Source organism: Suncus etruscus, chromosome 5, assembly GCF_024139225.1.
Source record: "Suncus etruscus isolate mSunEtr1 chromosome 5, mSunEtr1.pri.cur, whole genome shotgun sequence".
Lineage (NCBI taxonomy): Eukaryota > Metazoa > Chordata > Mammalia > Eulipotyphla > Soricidae > Suncus > Suncus etruscus.
The window spans coordinates 75890197-75914017 of NC_064852.1; the positions used below are offsets into that span (position 1 = coordinate 75890197).

Consider the following 23821-nt stretch of genomic DNA (forward strand, 5'->3'; position numbering starts at 1 on the left):
AGCTTGTTATTGTTGACGTGTTCCATTCTATGTATATGGTCATTGTATACTGTGTATGGTACAATTATATACAATTGCACATTGTATATGGTACAATTATTTACTTATTCATGAAGTTATTTTCCATTGAATGTTAAATACTTAGATGTAGTACATCTAAGTTAAGTACTTGGATGAAATTGATTTCTTGACCCTGCTATACCGATCTGCTTGTATTTATAAATGAAGGCAAAGCAGAAAGGCTGGGCAGTAAGTATGTGATGACATGCATAGTTACCAGCCAGGAGGATATGACTGCCTGCTACAGACAACACAGTTCATAACTCCCTGTACTGCTGTACGCCAATTAGTTTGCTGGCATGCTGTTAACTGCATCAGCAGATGCAGCTGATCAATAGAACTGTCCCCTACCTTGGAGATGGATGTTGCCACTTCATGTATCAGAATGTCTTAGAAAAGGGGCAGGGCAGCATCTTTCATGTTGAGAAGACAGAAAGTAGGAGACCATAGGACCGAATTAGGAACCAACTAGAACTCTGGTGATATTTTCCAATTTTGACTATTGTCAGAGAACAAGACCCCCTAGACACCAAAATGGTGTAAATAAATGTTCATAATGAAGTTTTCTCTAAATAGATCTTAATTTTTTTTAGCTGACGAGTGGAATTTCCATTTCTGGAAATGGAATCTTTACATTGGTAAAAACTGTTAAGCAATTTTCAAAAACTTGTACCATTTTGTATCCAAATAAGATTTAAGAGTTCTAGTTGATCCGTTTAATCAGTAACCTCTGACCTTCAGTCTTTATTTCAGTCTTTTCAGTTATAGTTACTAGAGTGAGTGTGCAATCAGAGCTCATGGTACTTTATTAAACTCCATTATTTGATACAAATAAAATGAAATGTACTATGATCATTTGCATATAACCTTTTGTGGAATTAACTTCTTAGGAGATTTAAAACACATTTTGGATAAAAATATTTATGGCTAAATAATATTGTCTGTATACACATATGGAATATGGTAATGAAAATATCCTATTTTTGTTATCCATCAATGGTGAATCTTTACATTTTCTAATATTGGCTACTATAATTCACTATAACATATATGAGGATGTACATATACTTTGAAATCCTATTTGTCTTTGGCTATGTACTAAAAGCGCAGTTGCTGGTAAATATGGTAGTTCAGTTTTTCATTATTTGAGGGATGCTATTATAAATCTAGCAAATTTTATTTCTAGTACACAGAATTTCTTTCCACATGCTTTTGAAATTTACGTGAAATTTTTAAAATTTTATTGTTATATCATCTGAAAAATACATTCATTTCTTCCTTTCAATGTATGTATATTTCTTTTGATTGCATAAACTAATACTTCCAGTACAGTGGAGAAAATGATAGGTTAACTTTGCCTTGTTTTCAGTGTTAGAAAGTATCTGTTGTTTTTACCACTGGATATAATTCTACATATGGGCATAGATAGCCTTTGTCCGTAGTATGTGGTACATCTGGCCCCCTAGATATAAATAATCTTGAAAAGAGACAGGCAACTGATAGTAGGAATCATTACTATGTCAGACTTCTCTCTTGAGAATTGTTCAATGGAGATTATAGGCTTTTACATTTCTTGTAAGGGCACAAAGTGGGAGGGGCTAAGAAAGAAGGTACCGAAGACAGATTAGATTCTTCATTAAATCTTGGTGTGTGTGAGTGAGTGAGAGAGAGAGAGAGAGAGAGAGAGAGAGAGAGACAGAGAGAGAGAGAGAGAGAGAGAAAGGGAGAGAAAGAGAGAGGGAGAGAGAGTGTGTGTGTATGTGAGAGAGAGAGAGAGAGAGAGAGAGAGAGAGAGAGAGAGAGAGAGAGAGAGAGAGAGAGAAGGCATATTCAGTGGTTTACGCCTGGCTCTGAGCTCAGAGCTCACTCCTGGAGGACTATATGGGGTGGGGTGCCGAGGATCAAATCCAAATCATTCACATGCAAGCCAAGTGTCAGAACCATTTTATTATCTCTCCAGTCCTAAGATTCCCCATAAATTCCATTAAAAGCAGTACTTTAAATTAAACCATTCGGTTGAAACAAGAAAAAGAGATCATCTTACATGTATGGTGATTTAGAAAAGAATACTCCACAAACTTTAACTTGTTTCATTTCCAATGGTTAATAACGAAATAAATATGTATTCTCTATGCTGTTTCCAACTGGTGATTATTTTCTGATTATTATCTTCCAAGACTAGTGGACTGTTTAATCTGTTATCAGTTGGTCACTACTTGAATTGATCATCTAAATCTAAACTTGTGGGCAGGCTAGTTTTTTGGGTTTTTTTTTTTTTTTTCACAATTTACAAAGCAATAGGGAACTACACAGAGGTTTAGGAATAAAATCTAATTCATCTTAATAAAAGCATTTTAAAAAATAATTGTGACAGTAAAAGATTAGAATTTTTTATGTTTGAAGAAAACAGCTGAGCATATATCCAGTCTAGGGGACTGTGAGTGGAAAAGAATAGAACAATGATCTACAGATGTATAATAACAGTTGTTATTGATCCAACTGCTGTTATTGATCCAATAGAATCTCAGCTGCTGCTCTTAGGGGATTATGTCTTTTACTTTTAAAATAACTACTTCAGATGCATAATAACAGTGAAAACAGTTTCTACAGTAGCCAATATTTCCAAACCTTCTTCTTTTCAGATACTGTAATTTTAAAAGAAAGTTATCACTTTTGAAAGTTAGTTATGTGTGTGTGTTTTATTTCTTATATGCCCCTTAAACACCAGGCATGTTATCATCAATATGTTTGTATACCAACTAATGTAAATTAAAAAAAGCATGTATAGTTTCTATGGTATAAAAATCCCATGAAGAATATTCTCTATGAAATATCTGGTAGTTCTACAACACAAAAACTACATACTTTATTAACAGAACCTCCTGGTTCCCTTCTCCACATGGAATTTTTAATTATGCAACAGCCCCTTAAACATCACTGAATATTTGGCTAACAAAATAACTTACTTATATAATAACAGCTGATTGTCATATAAGCCTTCACAAATAACTAGGGATTAGAAAATACTCTTGTGGTTTATAGCATTTTTAAAGGTTGAGATACTTTCTTCAAAACGCTGCTATTTTCATACATGTTGATTTTCAAAAATGTACATCTGAAACTTATATATATTATAATGTAATGTTATGTTAAAAAAAAACACCGTTCTTTTAATCACTATTAGAAGCAGGGGGTATTCTCTAAGGATCATTTCTCCACTAGGCTAAAGTTCAGGAAGGTAGGGCTATACCTTGTGCGTTCACCAGCATTTCCTCAGAATCCATCAAGGCTTCATATCCTATTTTACAAATGCTCACATTTGGATTTCATGAGTTAGTAGATCAATTTTTTGTTTTGTATTTTATTTATTTATTTATTTTGCCACATCCTGTGGTGATCAGAGGTTACTTCTAGTTCTCCATTCAGGAATTACTCCTGGCCAGGCTCAAGGGAGCATATAGGATGGCAGGACCAAACCCAGGCCAGCCTGTGTAGCCAGACAAGCACCTGTTGTACCATCTCACCAGCTAAATTTATTAGATTAATTTAAATGATCATTTTTTTTCTCTTTTGAGAACTGCATTAAATGTCTACCAATATAGACATTTCTCATCATAACAAAACTTTGAAGTTTAGTCTGATTTTATATTGGAAACATAAAATAACCAGTAATGCACAATCTAAAGTGGTCTAGAGACTTATGATAGTCATCACTTGACTTAAAACCAGACTCTCCACTCAGCCCATTATCCTCTGAGCAATTCTATAAAAATTAAATTGAAATAAACTTCTGGGTAAAAGACTGCATCTTTAGCTTCATTAAAAAAAACTAAAAACTAAAAAAAAAAAAAAAAACCCTACTTTGTAAGTCTTTTATTGTATCCGTGCCACACATTGTAGTGAAAAATAACACTCCTAAAAAAAGAATGCTACCTTTTCCACAACATTTTATTTTAAATAAAACTTCAAGTACTCTTACATAGGTACAAAAAAAATTCTGATCTATTTGCCTCCAACAGGCCACCACAACACACAGTAGATAAAACACAGTGGTTACAAATGTCTTTTAAATTTATTTCTGAGGCAAGGCAAATGGGAGGGAAATGTCTCTATGAAAAAATACTGTGTGCAGTAGGAAATTGTCACAATTTTATTCCACATGGATACAAATGATTATACTTTAATTTAGGCCCTGGTGGCTTAAAATTATATAACAAAATAGAAAAATGGAAAACTAATATCCCCTACACCCTGTTTTAAAGGCAGGCACTACCAAGATCAAGGAGACGCCACAGTGTTGGTAGAGGATAATAACTGTACAAGTTGTATAGCTATAATTACCTTCAGACTAAAATAAAATGCTACAATCCTTCTAAGGCATAAACAATAATGTCTGCAAACGATATATACACATAATACATATTTTAAACAAGACTTAATATAAACAATAATGAACAGTATGTACATGTCAATTTGTCTTCACTGTTTTGAAATACAATTTAACTACACAAGTGATGCAGCAACATATATATATATATAGATATATATAAATGTACTTGTAACTCTACAGTAAAGTTTATTTTTGGTGCTTTATAGCACATCAGTGTAAACAGTTTAACTTGGCTTTGTTTTATATTTTAAAACATTCCTTGTTGTATTTTCAAGATTTAAAGCAATTTTCTAGCTCTTCCTTTTCACAGAAAACGAAGACTCTGGATGTGGTTTAATCATAAATAATTCATAAAATTAAATACATTCACTAAAAAATAAACTACAAAGTAAAAAAATGAAAAATAGATATTTATTGAGAGGGAAAGGAGAACCATTTCCCATATTAGAGCTCTGGTGTTGAATATTCAGTGCGATTTGATATATTTTAATTGCTATTGCACTATAACACCCTTTCCTTTGAAAATTCTTTGGGTGTGCTTCCCTGTTCTACCTAAATTAGCTGATAAATCACACAAACCAAGAACCAAGGGTTTTGGTTGTTGTAGGAGTGAAGCCTTTAAAAATGGTATCATTATTTTGATACTTTTTTTGTGATATTTATTTTAAGAAAAAAAGTCATCGTATTATGTGCCTTGCACATTAATGTAGTATAGTTCACATTGCTGGTCTTGTTTATCCTTTTTAGAAGGAAAAATAGAGATTATTATACTTTCAGCTCACTTTGAATGTATCTGTCCACTTTTTTTCAAAATAATTCCTCATATTGTGGCCAGCTCTCCCTATATCAGAATCATCTTCATTAAATGTCTCACAGTTGTCAAAAACAAGCCTTACATCTAGAGCAAAGGTTTCCAGGTTCGGGTACCTGAAAGAAAGCACATGATTAAAAGAAAGGTTGCTTTTGTAGGATGACTGTACTCTGTACATAAATGGTTATAAAAGATAAAATAAAAAGAAAAATTTATATACAAAAAAATTAGGTAAATTATTTAAACAGATATAGACCATACTGTATTTTCTTATAAGTGGGTCAGTGAAATAAAAGACATGTGTTCTGAATTATACACAGTTTAAAGTAAGAAGTTAAATGTAAAACACTAATCTATCATAGTTGTAAAGGAATACTCAACCAGAACAATAGTTTATGTTATCATACCCTGTATCCACATTCGAAAATATTTAGTTGCAGTCGAAATTCAGTACTTCCTATATGCTATAAATATTACACTTTCCTTGTGGTTTGTTCACATACATCCCAGTATGTGCTGCTCTGGGTTAAATCTCCTTCTATCATATATGCTCTATTGCGTAAGGACTGAAGTATAGTGATGTAAAACAAGCCCCCCCCCCCAAAAAAAAACATGTGCTATCCCTTTTATCGAGGTAATTTTAAGATAATCTGTCTTTCAATAAGTACTGTGCTTCTTTTTTTTTTTTTAAATATTGGGAGAAATAAGCTCAGTTCTCTTTGTAAGGGTACTGAAGTGAAAAAAAAGATGAATAAAGCTGTCTAAATTTATTGGTGAGCAAAAGATGGCTCATTTCAAGCCAATTCAAAGTGAAATAAACACATTTTTGAAAGGGGGCTTTTGAAAATTCAAATGTAAAGTAATTCTAACTTATGATGGGTTGGATGTGACACATCCTCATTAAAAACACCTGTGAAGCAAGTGCTGCAAACTGGTAAAAATGTTTCTTTGACAAAATACTTTGTAGTCTTTCACTCCCTTCTAATATTTACAATAAATAATAGGCCCAAATTTCTGTCTTTAGCACAGAATGAAGTAAGCCCATAGGTAACTTCAGTTTCCTTTTCTCCTGGAGGAGGAAAGAATCATCTCATTTACTCTTCCCTACAGTAACTAGTAATCACTAATCCATCTCGTTGTCTCTATGAGCAATCTATTCTGAATGTTCCATGTAATGGAATTAAACATTCGTGGGGAAACATTTTACAAAATATTTTAAAGCACCTTTATTTTTATTTTATTTTATTTATATTTTTATTTTATTTATTTTTATTATTGTTTATCACTATTATTTTAAATTTTCAGAATTTATTTCTTCCTCATTATAAACATACCATTTTAAAGAACATACTCCAAATTCTTAATCTGATGTTTATGATCTCTACTTCATAACTTTAAAACCAAACTATCAAAAATATCACTTAAATATTTAAAATGTGCTAGTCTTTTTTACATATAATTTTCTCTACATATTTTTATTTAGCAATGAAGACATGAGTCAGAAAAAAATCTCATGTCAATTTGAGAATACTCAATAAAATATAAAACAAAACAGAATTGGCAATACATGTACTTCCTTTGTTTCTACTTTGAAACAATTTTATATTAACTATTATTTGAATAAGTCAAATTTTGGAAACTCAGAGGGTTTGTTTATTATCATTTTTTTACTATAACTTTACTTGAATCAGGTTAGTGATTTTATTTTTACACTAAGTCAATTTACCAACTTATTTTTAGATTAAAGTAATATCATTATAGAAAATTTCCCCCTTTCAATTGCTAGCAATATTTGTGGCTTCCTTTCATTAGTATTCTCTCTGGAATATAAATTTGAATGTTTACACTGTGTACATATGAGAAAAATATGTAGCTCAGTAAGTAGTATGTGTTATGAGAATGTACACTTTTTGACTTTAGAGTTATTTACTAACATATCTTTCTCTGCATTTGTCTGCCATAGATTCACACCCAAATTTTTAATTTAATTTTTATTTTATTAAAAATATTTTTATTTCCTGAGGCCGGAGCGATGGCACAGTGGTTGGGCATTTGCCTTGTACATGGCTGACTCAGGATGATGGATAGTGGTTTGATCCCTGCATCCCAAGCCAGGAGTGATTTCTGAGCGCATAGCCAGGAGTAACCCCTGAGCATCACTGGGTGTGGCCCAAAAATAAAAAAAATATTTTTTTTTATCTCCTTAGACAATTTCTACAGAAATGGTTACTGATTAATGCTAAGAAGACTGGAATCCAAGAGAGATTTTAAGTATAATAAGTATAATATCCACATCAGCCCTTTCCTTTGTAGAAGCTGGGGCAGCTAGTAGAACGCAGAAAGATTCATCAAAGTAGATACTTTGCTCTCTAGTGTTTTAGAATTTTCTAGTTTAAATATTGAAAAGATAGCTTATGAGTTTTCACCACAACTCATTCTGAGTTTAATCAGTTAGAAATGCCTGAATATAAGGGAACAAAGATTCTATGGCCCCTGGTCAGCCAGAAGGGGGCTCCTGTCCCTTTAAGGATAAAGGCCGCAGTTACCAGGAGCCCCTGCTTTGGCCTGGGGGTATATATAAGACCCAAGGAAGGGTTGTGAATTCAGTCTATTTGTTCCTGCAGGATGTTAGCTGCCAAACTGCTGGAGAAACTTTGCCAGACACCCTGCTCCTGCTGCTTTTTGCTGCCTCTCCTCCTATTTCCCTTTCTCTGGTCCTTTCCCTGTCTGACTCCTTGCCCTGGTCCCAACCTTGGCCCTCTCTCTCACTCTAGGCCTAGGGTGGTGGCTGTAAGGCTTCTGGCCTCCCTGCTTTGCCTCTCACTTAACTAAACCCTGTTTCTAATCCTCTCTTGTTGGGGTTTAATTTTTTATTTTTAACCACACCAGGTTATGTTCAGGGGTTAGACTGGCTTTGTGCTTAGGAATTACTCCTGGCAGTAATTACTCCTGGAATACCAGATAGGATTCTAAAGTTTGAACTGGGCTGGCCATGCGTAAGGCAAATTCAAGGCTCCAGGCCTTAAAACAAATATTCCCTGAAGCACTAGTTATAACAGAAATAAACAGAAACAGAAACAAAACAGAATACAAATGTTTATGAATAGAGAAAAAATGTTTTTAAGTTATGAAAACGGGAGGACCTAAGTCCATTAAGTTTTGTTTCTTAGGTTTATTAAGAACTCTCTCCCTCTCTGCTCCCTTTTCTAAATCAAGGCTCATTCTCATAAAGGAGCTCTAATTAAGTTGCTCTTTAGATCATTCTAAATTAATTTCTTTGGGTATTTTGAAGTTTAGATTCAGTTTCTATTTAGGGATTGGAAAATTACATATAAAATTAAACAAAAATTAATTTTAATATTGGTATAGTTTTCTTGTGTATTTGTCCTGGTCATATTGATGATAAAAAAATCTATGCATTACACCCCCGTAAACATTTGATAATTTTTTGTTGTTGTTTTTGGGCCACACCCGGTGATGCTCAGGGGTTACTCTTAGCTATGCGCTCAGAAATCGCTCCTGGCTTGGGGTACCATATGGGATGCTGGGGGATTGAACCGCAGTCCGTCCTAGGCTAGCGCTCGCAAGGCAGACACCTTACCGCTTGCGCCACTGCTCTGGCCCCAACATTTGATAATTTTGATAGTAAAAGCAAAGAAACTAATTCATATATAAAGAATGTCCTTGGGCCCGGAGAGATAGCACAGAGGCGTTTGCCTTGCAAGCAGCCAAATCCAGGACCAAAGGTGGTTGGTTCGAATCCCGGTGTCCCATATGGTCCCCCGTGCCTGCCAGGAGCTATTTCTGAGCAGACAGCCAGAAGTAACCCCTGAGCACCGCTGGGTATGGCCCCCCCAAAAAAAAACCAAAAAAAAAACAAAACAAAACAAAAAAAGAATGTCCTTGCCAGTTGATTTACATATAACCAGTGTTTTCTCTTTTACAATTTTTGTTTGTTTGTTTTTGGGCCACAACTAGTAATCCTTACAGCTTACTCCTGGCTCTGAGCTCAGGGAGACACTATGGGTGCCAGAGAGTAAATTTTCGTCAGCTGCAGACAATGCAAGTGCCCAACTACCTAATCCATTATACTATCCCTCCAGCCCCTACCAATGATTGTAATAGTTTGAAATGTTTCTGAATTTTGATAAGTTCATCTGCAATTAAAAACAAAAAAATAAGAAGCCGGAGAGATAGCATGGAGGTAAGGCGTTTTCCTTTCATGCAGAAGGTCATTGATTCAAATCCCGGCATCCCATATGGTCCCCCGTGCCTGCCAGGAGCGATTTCTGAGCATAGAGCCAGGAGTAACCCCTGAGCACTGCCGGGGGTGACCCAAAAACCAAAAAAGAAAAAAACCCAGAAAAATAAGACCGTGAGACCAGAAATATAGCTCAATGAGGTGAGTGCATACATTTAAATCTGACAGCATAAGGTTCAATCTCCTTAAGTAAAGCATAATCCTTCGAGCACTGCTGGGGTGAGTCCCAAGCAACAAGCCTGAAGTAGTAGGTGTGATTAAGAAAACAGCCCTCCCATTGAACGCAACCCAAAACATTGAAAACTGACTCAGAATTTAGTCTTTAAATAAAAAAATCAGTCATGTGGTCAGTCTATGAAACCAATTGATATAAAATGTAGGGACAGTGAAATTATTGTGAGCTAAGTCTAACTCAACATTTCTTTTTTTTGGTTTTTGGGCCACACCCGGCAGTGCTCAGGGGTTACTCCTGGCTGTCTGCTCAGAAATAGCTCCTGGCAGGCACGGGGGACCATATGGGACACCGGGATTCGAACCAACCACCTTTGATCCTGGATCGGCTGCTTGCAAGGCAAACGCCACTGTGCTATCTCTCCGGGCCCTAACTCAACATTTCTAAATTTTGTTTGAATTATGGTGCACTGGGATTTTTTTTTAACAAAAAGATGTCCAGGAAAAATTAAGCATCATATTGTATAATAATATAATAAATAACAATTATTTAATCAAATATATGTCAAAATTTCTTTTATCTTTTGGGGGTTGAGAAATTGGGCCATGCCCAGCAGTGCTCAGGAGTGACCGTGGCAATGTTTGTAGAATTATACATGGTGCAGTGGATTTGAAAGAGGGTGGTTTTGAAACAGGTACTTCTTCAAAGTAAAATTTCTTTCTCTTTTTTTATTCCCCTGTGCATTTGAGACAACAATACAGCTCCTCAATTTCTGGTGACTCAAAGCCTGTTAAATAAGTATATTTGTTCTTGTGATTTTGAACTGGGTGTCTAAAATCATTAAGTTTTACTAAGAGTTACTAATTCTCCCGTAGTTTAGCAAAGACAGTTAAAATTATGGACAAGGAGGTGCATGAAGGAAACCCAGGTTTGACCCCTGGTACTGTATGGTGCCCCAAGAGTCAAGTGTGATCCCTGAGCATAGAAACAGGAGAACTCTCAAAAGCAGCTGGATATGCTCTCCCCTCAATAAAATAAATTGTGCCCCCTCCAGAAATGATGGTCCACTATTACTCCAGGTAATGTTAAAGAGAATGTGGAGGAGAAAAGCAAAGAATGGTTTTCTTCTACATTTACTAAATGCATGTTTAGTGTTCAAGTAAAAGCACAAAATAACTTTTAATATTCAAATTTTCCAACGATTTCTCTCTACATTGTTATCATTTGAAAACATTAAATAAAATTTTGTTAAAGCTATATGAGATAGTGTAAATATTCTTACATATAAGATAAGCTGATACTATTTATTACTTTGGGATATTTCCTGACATTATCCCTTGCTTTTTCTATTGGATTTGATGTCTCCCATGTAAACAGCAGCCTTCACACACTATTTTGTAGTTGCTTAATTAATTTCAATAGATTTCTCTTACACTCTATACTACCCTAACTCCCCCCGCACACCACTCTCTTTTCTCTCTTCTTTTTCTTGCTCAAAAAGTGAGCGATGACAAATTAATGTATTTTTGTTTTATTTTTTATTTTATTTGGATCCATATCAAGGGAGTTCAGACACTATTCCTGGCTCAAAGTCACTCTCAACAGTGCTTGGGAAACTATGTAGTGCTGGAATCCAGGCTGCAGATACTGCATAAAAGCATGTGCTCCAGCCCTTTGAGCTTCTTATCCCAGCAAAAATTAATGAATTTTTTTGGCTGACTAGAAAGATAACCAGGACAAAATGAGCATTTGAAGGTACTGAATTAAATTATATACTTACTGGCCACTGCTTAATTTTTCTCTAATTGTGGAAAAATCCATAGGCTTCTTAATAACTTTCTTATAACCAGGAACAAGTTTCAAGTTTACAGGAAGTAGAAAAGGCCATGCATCTTCATGAGTTTCCATTTCAGCAAGGATTATACTGATGAAAAAAAAATGTTTAAAATCAATGCCTATAAGCGTCATAATATCTATTTTTAGTAAAAATTTAGTCTTTATCATCTTTTCAAATAGAACTCAATGCTATAAAAATAAAAGAACATAACTGCTTATACTGTATATTTTAATTTTTTTCTATTCCTATAAATTGTCAAAAACTCACATTTAGGTTTCTAAGCAAATAAAATAGGATGCTAGCAATATATAGTGAATAAAAACTGAAAAAATACCTGCAGAGAGCTAGGTCTTTGGAGTCATCTCTTTTAGGTTTTTTAATAGAAGTAAAACTTTCTTGTTTTGACAAGTTAATAGATGTGTTTTCCTCCATTTTTCTTTTTTTTAGATCCTTGTTTCCTCTTTTTATTGAACTACTTGTCGATGCAGAATCTTCATCTTCAGTATCCCCTGTTAAGCTTACTTTCTTGCCTTTCTTTGACTCAGTCTTTTTTCCTTTGACATGAAGCTTTTTGATTTTTATACTTTGACCACTTGCCTTGAATTAAAAAAAGTAAACGAAGATCAGAATATTACTATCTACAAATCTATTATTTTAAAGTATAATAGAACAAAGAATATATCTCAACCAAAAAGGCTGGTCATTTTATTTTCAAGAGAGATCTAAGAATTTGTTCTCCACAAGCTAAAATCTAACAGTACATAAAAAAATTAAGGAGTCACTAACACATAAAGATGTTAATTTCATGGTATCACAGAATTTATCAAGAATGCTTCTTTGATTAGATGACTAACTGCAAGAGTTTAAAAAAAAGGAATACTATAATCTATAACAAATATTAACAAATAAAAACAGAAAGCTTATTAATAAGGAATTTGAAAAAGTAATTAAAAAAAAAGCTGGGTAAGTTACAGCTGGACCAGGGAAATGGTTCAAAGGGCTTGAGAATATGCCTTTCATGCTGAAGCCCCAAGTCTAATCCTGGCTGCATGGTCTCCAAGCACGAAAAGAGGCAGTTCTGGTTGGCCCCCTCCCAACAAAACTAGGTCCAGTAACAATATAACCTGTTCTCCCTAAAACCCAGCTTGGAGTACTTCCCTGCCAAGCTCCCACTTCCTGCCACCCCCAAACAAAAAGAACGAATCACAAAATCACACACACACAACACACTATATCAAAGCATGAAAAAACTGTTCATAGGAATGGAGAAATAGTTCAAAGCACTGATATGAATGCTTGGCAATTGGGAGCCTAGATACAATTCTCAGAACCACATAGTCCCCTGAACACTGCAGGGTGTGTCATACTCATCCTAAAGAGAGTTATGTAGCTTTAAGTCATTTGTTGGGGTGGAGCTATAGTACAGTGGAAGGCTGCTTGCCTTGTATGAAGCTGACTCAAGTTCATTTAATAGATGTGTTATCCTATATGGCATCCTAGATGGTTTTCTGCATCCACCAGGAGTAATTCTGAGTTACATATCCAGAAGTAACTCAATCACACTGGAGAGTGACTCAAAAATAAACAAGCAACCTTGTTTTTTCAGGTGTACTATCTTTCAACAGTGAACCCTTCAGCAAGGTCCTCTTCCCTCCACCAATGCCCTCTCCTGTCTTTGCATCCCATCCACCACTCTATTTCTAAGAGAAGCTTTTTAATTTTAAACTTTATTTTCTTTGTTTTTGCATTGTGTTCACAGTACTATTGCTGATAGGGTCTCATACATTATGCTACCCTACCCTCTTTCAGCATCTCCTCTTTCCCCTGGTTCAACTGTTCCCTCTACTACAGTCCTTGTTCCTTCCCTTTCTCATCCCCTCTCCCCCTTGCGTGGCATGTTCCAAATTTATATATATATATATATATATTTTAAATATGGAATGCTTCACGAATTTGCATGTCATCCTTGCGCAGGGGCCATGCTAATCTTCTCTGCATCGTTCCAATTTTAGTATATGTGCTGCTGAAGCAAGCACTAGTCCCTATATTTTTAAATGAATGCTTATTCGTCTGTCTCATGAAAGAGTACACATGTGTTTTTGTTTTCCATTTTGTTTGTACAGTGCTTGGGATGGACCCACTTCTTATGTATGCAATGTGTGAGGAGTTATCACTTGATGCCTCAGCCACATGTTATGGTTCCCATAATATACTTTAAGGCACTTTTATTTTACTGTTTAACTTATTACACTGCTCTTGGACACACCTTATTAAAACCTAAATTCAAAGGGGAACTTTAATATGCTCTAAGCAGAACCTATCAGATTACACATAAAAGGTATGTTCCTGCTCTATTTACACATGTGTATTTATCAGCAATTGAGAAGGTAGCTGGTAAGCTGTCAACAGCTTACAAGGCAGAAATTATCATTTTATTAAGAAACACCCCAGTGATTACAGATCAGAGAGGTAAGAAAAACTAGCAAAAGATAATGAAAAAGCACGAAGATTAGATTGGTGTGATATTCTAGAAATCAAATAAAAATAGGGTCTCAAGGGTGCCAGACTGCTTTATTTTATTAAATGTAACTGCCAGGTGATCACTGTAGACATCTGGGCACAGGATTAGAGCAATTTTGGATAAGCTGAGGAGGTATAAATTTTACTCAAGTGCCAGGCTGGAGAGAGAGAGAGCACAGCAGTAGGGTATTTGCCTTGTAAGTGGCCAACCGGGGAGAGACCCAGTTAGATTCCTGGCATCCCATGTGGTTTCCCAGTCTGCCAGGGGAGATTTCTGAGTGCAGAGCCCCAGGAGTGGGCCCTGAGCACCGGTGGATATGGCCCAAAGACCAATCAATGAATCAATCAGTCAAGTTTAAAAAAAAATCTTATTCATGTGAAAGAACCAAAATTTAAGATTTCTAGAAACTATTTTTAAAGGGAAGAACAGAAATGGTAAAAATAAATCAAGGAAGAAATAAGGCCAAGAGAGTTTTGTTTCTTTATCCAGTAATTAATTGGTGTTTCTGATAGTGCTTGGGACACCACATGCTGGCAGGGAACAAACCACCAAGAAAGCATGTGCTCAGCCCTTTAAGCTATTCTTTAGCTTCCTGTTCTATTTTCCTACAATAAAAGACAACATAGCTTGTATAGGTAGATGAGAACTTAGTATACTGTAGTAGGCTGATAAGAAGACTCTAATGGTGGTGCAAGAAGTTATGATGCAGAAGGAGAGAGCACTGTTAAATTCTTACCTACCTATAGAGTTGAAAGGGGGATAGGATCTGAAGTCCAGATGAAGGAAAAGGCTTACAGGCATCAGCAGTTCATGACGCAAGGAGAGAAGGTAGAACATCTGAGCCCCAATATAGGAAGGGTGGTAGATGTAGAATGGATTCTTTTGATTTCCTTCTGATATTTTTCTTTTTCAGAGTGAAGAAAGTGGGGGCCGGAGAGATAGCATGGAGGTAAGGTGTTTGCCTTGCATGCAGAAAGATAGTGGTTCGAATCCTGGCATCCCATATGGTCCCCCAAACCTGCCAGAAGTGATTTCTGAGCCTAGAGCCAGAATTAACCCCTGAGTGCTGCCGGGTGTGACCCAAAAACAAAAACAGAGTGAAGAAAGAGTAAGATGATTAGCTGAGAATGAAGACCGAGGTAAATAAAGAGAGCTGAAGGTAAGTATTAGGCACAAAAAGGGCAGAGAGATAGTATAGACCTCAAACTTTTTAAAAAGGGGGCCAGTTCACTGTCCCTCAGACCATTGGAGGGTCTGACTATAGTAAAAACAAAACTTATGAATGAATTCTTATGCACACTGCATATATCTTATTTTGCAATGAAGAAACAAAACATACAAATACAATATGTGGCCCGCGGGCCATAGTTTGAGGAACACTGGTAGGGTGCTCGCCTTGCACATGGCTGAACAAGGTTTGATCCCAGCACCCCATATGGTCTGAGCACCACCAGTGATATTATATCCTGAGTGCAGAGTCAGGAGTAACCCCTGAGCATAACTGAGTGTGGCCCAAAACAAAACAAACAAGGAAAATTAGCCACCATAAAGGTCTTATCAATGGATTTCTTTTTATTTTTTTTTATATATTTTTGGTTTTGGGGTCACACGCGGTGGTGCTCAGGGGTTACTCCTGACTCCTCATTCAGAAATCACTTCTGGAAGGCTCGGGTGACCGTATGGAATGCTGGGAATCGAACTGGGGTCTGTCCTGTGTTGCCTGCATGCAAGGCAAATACCCTACAGCTGTGCTATTACTCGGCCCCTCAATGGATTTCTTTTACATTTTTCTTTATTGAATCAGCAGGAATTATAAAATTGTTTGTTTGAATTTCAGGCCTACAATGTTTCAACACCAATCCCTTCACTGGTATCCATTCCCTCCATTCCCCTGGTTTCCTTCCTGCCTTCCAGCCTACTCAATGACAGACATTTTTTCTTTCCCTTCTCCCCCAACTTTTAGGCACTACGGTTTACTACAATATCAATGAAATTTCAAAGTCTGGGCATATTTTTTTTAGCCACAATTTGATACAAAGTTATTGGAGCTAAGGAAAGTAAATGGCTTACAAATTAGAAAGCTAACTAAGGTAAGGGGACACTAAATAGCTAGTTTAGGAACAAAGAAGATTTAGAAATAGTGAAAAGGCGGAGAGATAGCACAGTGGCGTTTGCCTTGCAAGCAGCCGATCCAGGACCAAAGGTGGTTGGTTTGAATCCCGGTGTCCCATATGGTCCCCCGTGCCTGCCAGGAACTATTTCTGAGCAGACAGCCAGGAGTAAGCCCTGAGCACCGCCGGGTGTGGCCCAAAAACCAAAAAAAAAAAAAAAAAAAAAAAAAAAGAAATAGTGAAAAGGTTTTAAGTTAAAAGAGTTGAAGCATTTTAAGAGTGCCAGAAAGAGAGAACTGAAAAGAAAGATGGCAATGAACATAGAGAAGTTTAGAACTAAATTTAAGAGAGGAAGCAGTTACTGATAATGATTGAGAAATTAAAATGGAGACTATAGGTATTGTACATTACATGACTGTTAACTCAATCATGAACAACTTTATATGTAAAATAAAACTGTATTATGAACAACCTTGTAACCACGGTGTTTAAATAAAAATGAAAGAATAATTAAGGGGCTGGAGTGGTAGTACAATGGGATGGGTATTTGCCTTACACACAGCTGACCCGGGTTTGATCCTCAGGCACTTCATATAGTCCCGAGTCTGCCAGGAATAACCCTTAAGGACTGTAAGGTATGGCCCTCAAACAAAATCAAAACAAAAATGTGTGAATAAATTAAGAGATTTAAAAGAGAGTGAATGAATTAGGGAATACCTAGGAAGTGTCTGGTCCTCAATATATGTTGATCTCTTCACTCTACTTGCTTATTTTACCTCTCTAAAACCCATCTTTATTCCCCTTTTATCATATAGCTTCTCTCTGGTCAAATGTATAATTCACAGGTTTCTAATTTGAATGTGATTAGGAGGTGACTTAAAATACATGATCTATTTTCTTCTTTTCGTTTTTTTTTTTTTCAAACAGAACCACATAATTTGAATCATCTTGGTCTGCCTCATAAATTGAGGGGGAAAAATGGATGGTACCAGAATCATTCGTATGAACATTGAGTAGAAATAAAAAAATGATCAGACTTAAACACCAAACCCAAAGTCAACGACAACAAAGTCGATGCCCAATCTTCAACAAACTACACACAGAGAGGATCAGTTATCCTAGCAGTCTGGAGGGGCAAAAGTGGGAGATGCTGGGAACAAGGCTGGAGGGAGGACAACACTGATGGTGGGAATACACCTGGTTCAATGTCACTATGTACCTTAAATATTACTGTGAAAGACTTGTCACAATAAAAATTATTAAAAAAATATATGATCTAGTAAGCTATTTCTAGGTATTTAGATAATAATGTAAAATAGGTAATTATAAATGATGTAACAGCAGCATCATTTATAGTGGTCAAAGGTAGGAAGGAAACAATCTATATCAGTTGATGATTAAACAAAATATGGAATATTTGCAAAAATGGAATATTATTTAAGTATAAAAAGGAAGTATTTATACAAATAAACTATTCTAAGGAAATCAAGCCACATATTGGAACTGGAAAAATCACTCAACAGGCTAAGTGGATGATTTGCATGTTAGAGGCTGGACTTGATCACCATGTTTACCTGTGCACCACTAGAAGTGACTCCTAGTCACAGAATTAAAGCACTTCAGGACATAGTCCAAAATTTAAAAGAAAAAAAAAGTCCACAAATCCCAATTTATATGTAATGACTATACTAGGCAAATTCACACAAAGAAAATAGATTAATTGAGCCAGAGTGACAGTATAGTAGGTAAGGTGCTTGCCTCATTCGTGCCTGATTTAGGTTCAATACCTGGCATCACAAATGTGCCCAGAGCCCATCAGGAGTGATCTCTGAGTGCAAAGCCAGAGGGAAACCCAGAGCACCACTGGATGTTGTACAAAAAGCAGAAAAAATAAAAGTAGGTTAACATTGCTAAAAGTTTAGGAACGATAAGACATAACTACTAACATTAGGATTTGTTAAAGGAATCATCATAATGTTCTGGTGAGGGTGAAACAACTTTGTAAATATTGTACTGGAGATAGAGTATAAGAGAAGGCACTTGTCTTGCATCTTGATAATTCCAGTTTGAATCCCTGGCAGTACATATGGTCCCCTGCTCATCACCATAGATCAATCCTATGGAGAGGCAGGAATAGGTCCTGAGAAGTGCCTGGCATGGTCACCCTTATCCTCATTCTTACAAAAAAAGCCACCAACTTGGTGAATGCAATACAAATATCTAAAATTTATCCTTTAAGAGGTGAATATAATGGCTTAGTGAAGCAAAAATAGTTTTATTGAAAGAAATTTACTTAGAGTAGTGTGAGAGAGAAAGAAAGGAATATGTCCAAGAGAGAGCACTGGATTCTTTAGAGTGGAAATAAAAGCCCTAGTTCAATCTTAGCTCAATCTTACCTTAGCAATACAAGTTGGACAAAACCAGTCCCCATCTGGTATAGTGGTAATCTTGGGTCTATGGCAGTATGTGTGACAGCCTTTGTCACAGCCATCACAAAGGAGGAGCAGCTCTTCATTATCTCCCTTCCGACAGATCTGGCAGTACTATAATATATGAAAAATCATTTGAAATTAATACTGCACTATAAATAATGGTTACTGGGATAGTAAACACACCATAATTCCTAGTTTATATTAGTAATGAACATTCCGCTTGCTAACAAATATACAGTAGCCATACACATCTATGTATCTCTCGTTACACAGATATGGACCACATGACGGGGTGAGCAGTTCAATTGGGGTAAATGCACATTTCAGGTACACTGCAAAAAACAAAGCTAGAGGTTGGATGCCTGCACACACTTCAGAAGCATGTACACATTAACATGAAATAATTAACATGACATTAGAGCACATAAAGCAATGAATAACTTCAATATGTGGTGCATTCATTTTAAAAATATATTTCATCTTTGGCTTATCTTAGCATCCTCATGATATCCTGAGAAAGAAATAAAAGAGTAATTTTTAAGATTGAAATTAGGAAATGTATTAGAATCAGAATTATACAACAAAAAAGATGTATATATTTTAATGGAATTCATTGGTTTGTGACTGATTAAAAAATGTGTTCAAATCAGGAAACTTTGGAAATCAATGTATCACAACTGAATAAAATGGATCCTACAAAATTATTTATGATTAAAAAAGCCCTAATAGGAAAATTCAAAGAATTCAGAAGGTCATGACTTATTTTCCAGAATTAAATATAAAATTATTTCTTCTTTTGAAAATTTCTAATGCTAAGAAGTATAAAATATGCAGATTACTTTTCCCTATGAATACAGATATTTTTATATCTCAAGATATACAAAGGAAAAGAAAAAAGTTAAATAAGTAAAATTTTAATGATGACTTAAAAAACAGTAAGCACTAACATTATATTTTGGCATTTAAGCTTGCATATCCAGTCCTGGGATAAAATGTCCTGCAATCAGTATTATAAAAAATGAAAACATTGAAACTATGATTACTCTAGTTTATAGATATGTATTTACAGACTCTAAAAGAGATTAACTTTTCAAACTTTATTTTTATTTCCAACATATTAAAATCGTAATTTGGAAAAATCTGAAAGTCATATAAGTCAATATATATGTATATACACACACACCAATAGCAGCTTGGAAATTTTAATAAAATGGCAGGTATACACTCAAAATCTTAGCACACATGTATCATAAAAACTTGCACATGTATTAGAGCTATTGCTGGTGAGTTTTATATTCAAAATTTATATTCTATGATGTCTTCTAGTGACATATAGATAAATACTATTTTTCTAAATTACTTGTTTAATATTATAAAAATAAGCATTTTTTAAACTTTTACTACAAAATATTTATTGAGAATTAACACTTGAAAAGTTATATTTAAATCCCTATAATAAACATAAATGCAGCTGAATTCTCATATTCTAGAATAGGTTACTAAAAATACTACAGTCTGTCTCACATCTCACATTTGATTTAAAAATAAAATTATTTTCTAATATTTATTAAGGAAGGTGACAGATATCAAAAAAACAGTTTTGCAAATAAACCACAGGAATAGCTCACAATATGTTAGAAGCAATTATATTAATATTTGATTTTAACTCCTTCGCTATTACAGTTAGAGTCATGGATGTTGCTCACTGTTTACCATTAAAAATAATACAAAGAAAGCATATTCTGATTGGTGACTTTTCTTTCTTTCTTTCTTCCTTTCTTTTTTTTTTTTTTTTTTTTTTTTTGGTTTTGGTCGACACCTGGCAGCGCTCAGGGGTTACTCCTGGCTTTGCACGGGGGACCATGATTCGAACCACTGTCCATCCTGGATTAGCTGCATGCAAGGCAAACAGCCTACCCGGAAAATTTTCTTGAGTCAAACTGTTAGAGATTCACTTTTTTCTTTAAACATAGTCTCTAGCAAGGGATACCTAAGATTTGTTTTGGGGCTCACCCAGTGTTCATGTGGGATGCCTGGAAACAAAGCATATGCTTCAGCCCTTCCAGCTTTCTCCCCAACCTGAGTACTAAACATGTTCTTACGACTTACTGTAAATATTATTAGGTACTTTTATACTTCCAATTAAAGATTACAAAGTTTTCAGGTTTTTGAATATAAAATTGTGTTCTTTTTTTGTTGTTGTTGTTGTTTTGTTTTTTTTGGGTCACACCCGGCAATGCTCAGGGGTTACTCCTGGCTCTACACTCAGAAATTGCCCTTGGCAGGCTCGGGGGACCAGATGGGATGCCAGGATTCAAACCGCCATCCTTCTGAATGCAAGACAAACGCCCTACCTACATGCTATCTCTCCGACCCCAAAATTGTGTTCTTTTAAAGGTACTTTCAAAGCAAATAAACATTAAATGATAGAAAACCAGAAAATATTTCATAATTAACTATTGTTAAATAATGGTATGATATTAACAATAGGAAAGTCTTGTAAGTTTTCAAAAATCAAAATAAAGCTTTAGATAAAAATGAATATACTGTTATAAAACAGATTTGGAATAATTTTTATAGGTTATATAACCTAAGTGATCACCTACATGCAGTTAAAAAATACATCTGTACAGGGGCAGAAGCAGAGGTGCAAGCAGTAGGACGTTTGCCTTGCACACTCTGACCTAGGATGGAACGTGTTCGATCCCCTGCCATCCCATATAGTCCCGAAACCAGAAGCGATTTCTGAGCACATAGCCAGGAGTAACCCCTGAGCATCACCAGGTGTTGCCCAAAAACAAAACAAAACAAACAAAAAATGTATACAGATTTTAATTTTAGTAGGAATTCAACCTTTATCTTTATGTTAAAGATGACTTAAAACTGTTCTTTCTTTCTTTCTTTCTTTCTTTCCTTCCTTCCTTCCTTCCTTCCTTCCTTCCTTCCTTCCTTCCTTCCTTCCTTCCTTCCTTCCTTCCTTCCTTCCTTCTCTCTCCCTCTTTCTTTCTTTCTCTCTCTCTCTCTTTCTCTTTCTTTCTTTCTTTTCTTTCTTTCTTCTCTCTTCTTTCTTTCTTTTCTTCTTTCTTTCTTTCTTTCTTTCTTTCTTTTTCTTTCTTTCTTTCTTTCTTTTTCTTTCTTTCTTTCTTTCTTTCTTTCTTTCTTTCTTTCTTTCTTCTTTCTTCTTCTTCTTTCTTCTTTCTTTCTTTCTTTCTTTCTTTCTTTCTTTCTTTCTTTCTTTCTTTTCTTTCTTTCTTCTTTCTTTTTTTTTTCTTTTCTTTCTTTTTCTTTCTTTTCTTTCTTTTCTTCTCTTTCTTTCTTTCTTTCTTTTCTTCTTTCTTTCTCTTTCTTTTCTTTCTTTCTTTCTTTCTTTCTTTCTTTCTTTCTTTCTTTCTTTCTTTCTTTTTTTGTTTTTGGGTCACACCCAGCGGTGCTCAGGGGTTACTCCTGGCTGTCTGCTCAGAAATAGCTCCTGGCAGGCACGGGGGACCATATGGGACACTGGGATTCGAACCAAGCACCTTTAGTCCTGGATTGGCTGCTTGCAAGGCAAATGCCACTGTGCTATTTCTCCGGGCCCCTGTTCTTTTTTTTTTCTAATATTAGTTTTAGGAGACTGATTTTACTTGGTAAAAAACTACCAATAAGCTAAATAATACTTTAAAACATAATGTAAATTCTATTCTGAATTGGCAATAATTCATTAAACCATAAGGTTTACATGAAATACAGAAAAAAGTTAAACATATTTGTATAAGGCCTTGAGTAGTCTAAACCTAGAGGTAAATATGAAGGAAAGAATGCTAAATTTCTTTCTTATGGATCACTAAAGAATTTTATTCTAATTCATTCATGAAAACAACTTTCAGGGCCAGAGCAGTGTCTCAGAGAGTAAGGTGTCTGCCTTGTGCATGCCAGCCTAGGACAGACCACAGTTCTATCCCCAGGCGTCCCATATGGTCCCCCAAGCCAGAGGCGATTACTGAGTGTATAGCCAGGTGTAAACCCTGAGTGTCACCGGGTGTGGCCCAAAAATAACAAAAAAAAAAAAAACAACTTTCTAATACCTGAAATTTAAAACTAATTTATAATTCAAAAGCAAATGTTAAAGTGACTCATAGTAAATGTAATATATACATATATAGTTTTAGAGGTAAAAGGACTACAACTAACTTGAAAAGAATCTTCATAAAATATGTGAAATATTATCTCTTACTTTGAATATTATATTCAGCATTCGATACAAAATTAGGCCATTATATCACAATAACTGATTAGCATAAACAAACAAGGTGAAAACCCAGTTTTAATTATTAAAGAAAAACTAAAAATCTAGACATCAGGTCAACTACTATTGATGCTTAATATGTAGTAATATTGCAGAAAGTTAAGAATACTATAATCTTATACTTATTCACAGAAGCATTACTTAGCATTGAACCAAAATGATATATAGACATTTTTAGATGTAGTGATGTAGACAATAGGAATTGTTAGGCACTGGAACATGGATAAGAGGCCTTTAACATGTTTAGATTAGCAAACTACTAGGCTGACAGAAAGAGAGCATATCAGTTATAAACAATATTCAAAAACAAGAGATAATTAAGATAAAAAATAAAGAACACATTTGGTAGATTCCACCAAAGAGCATAGTAGAAGGAGGAAAGCATTTTTAAGAATTAGGCATATTCTCAAGTATTGCATATATCATTTGACAATAAGTACTATTAATAAAAAGCTGGATGTTGGAAAAAAACAGGACAAAGTAAATTAGTTATAGTATTTCTTAAATGAAAACACTTACAACTTTCATAATTGATTTTTCCCATGCTATTGATTTCTGTAACTGCTGAATGCACAGAGCTACCTGTGCAGCACTGCGAGCTTCTGATAATGCCCTTCTCCATACCCTGAGCCCTGGAGCAATATCCTCTTCAATTCTGCATTGAAATATAGAAAAATTAAGTAGGTCATGTCCACACTTATGGTTACTGAATGTGAAACAATCATCACACTGAAAGCCAAGCAATGACAAAAACATGTAACAGCCAATAAGTATAAGGTATAAGCAACTAAATTTGATGTAGTGCACAGACTGTGGCTACGTGCCTCAAAGCTTAGTCACAACCAGGTAAATGTAAGATCACTTTGCAGGATTATCAACGCACATAACAAAAAAAAAATGTTTTAACGAAGCACCATGCAAATAGCATGATCCATATGGAT

The 23821-nt window shown here is 35.2% G+C and overlaps 1 protein-coding gene and 1 non-coding gene across 2 annotated transcripts in view; both read right to left on the bottom strand.

Annotated features, from left to right (window-relative positions):
* Nucleotides 1-3990: 3990 nt before the first annotated feature.
* BAZ2B (bromodomain adjacent to zinc finger domain 2B) overlaps nt 3991-23821 on the bottom strand; it is a 200794-nt gene continuing 180963 nt past the window's right edge. The window contains exons 33-37 of the mRNA XM_049773091.1: nt 23400-23535; nt 18560-18706; nt 11866-12128; nt 11475-11618; nt 3991-5377 (exon numbers count right to left, since the gene is read on the bottom strand). Coding sequence (XP_049629048.1) covers nt 5224-5377; nt 11475-11618; nt 11866-12128; nt 18560-18706; nt 23400-23535 — 844 coding nt within the window. The 3' untranslated portion in view covers nt 3991-5223. The remainder of the gene's footprint in view (nt 5378-11474; nt 11619-11865; nt 12129-18559; nt 18707-23399; nt 23536-23821) is intronic.
* On the bottom strand, nt 13461-13567 carry LOC126010557 (U6 spliceosomal RNA). The gene has a single exon (XR_007496580.1). It is a non-coding gene; the product is annotated as a U6 spliceosomal RNA (small nuclear RNA).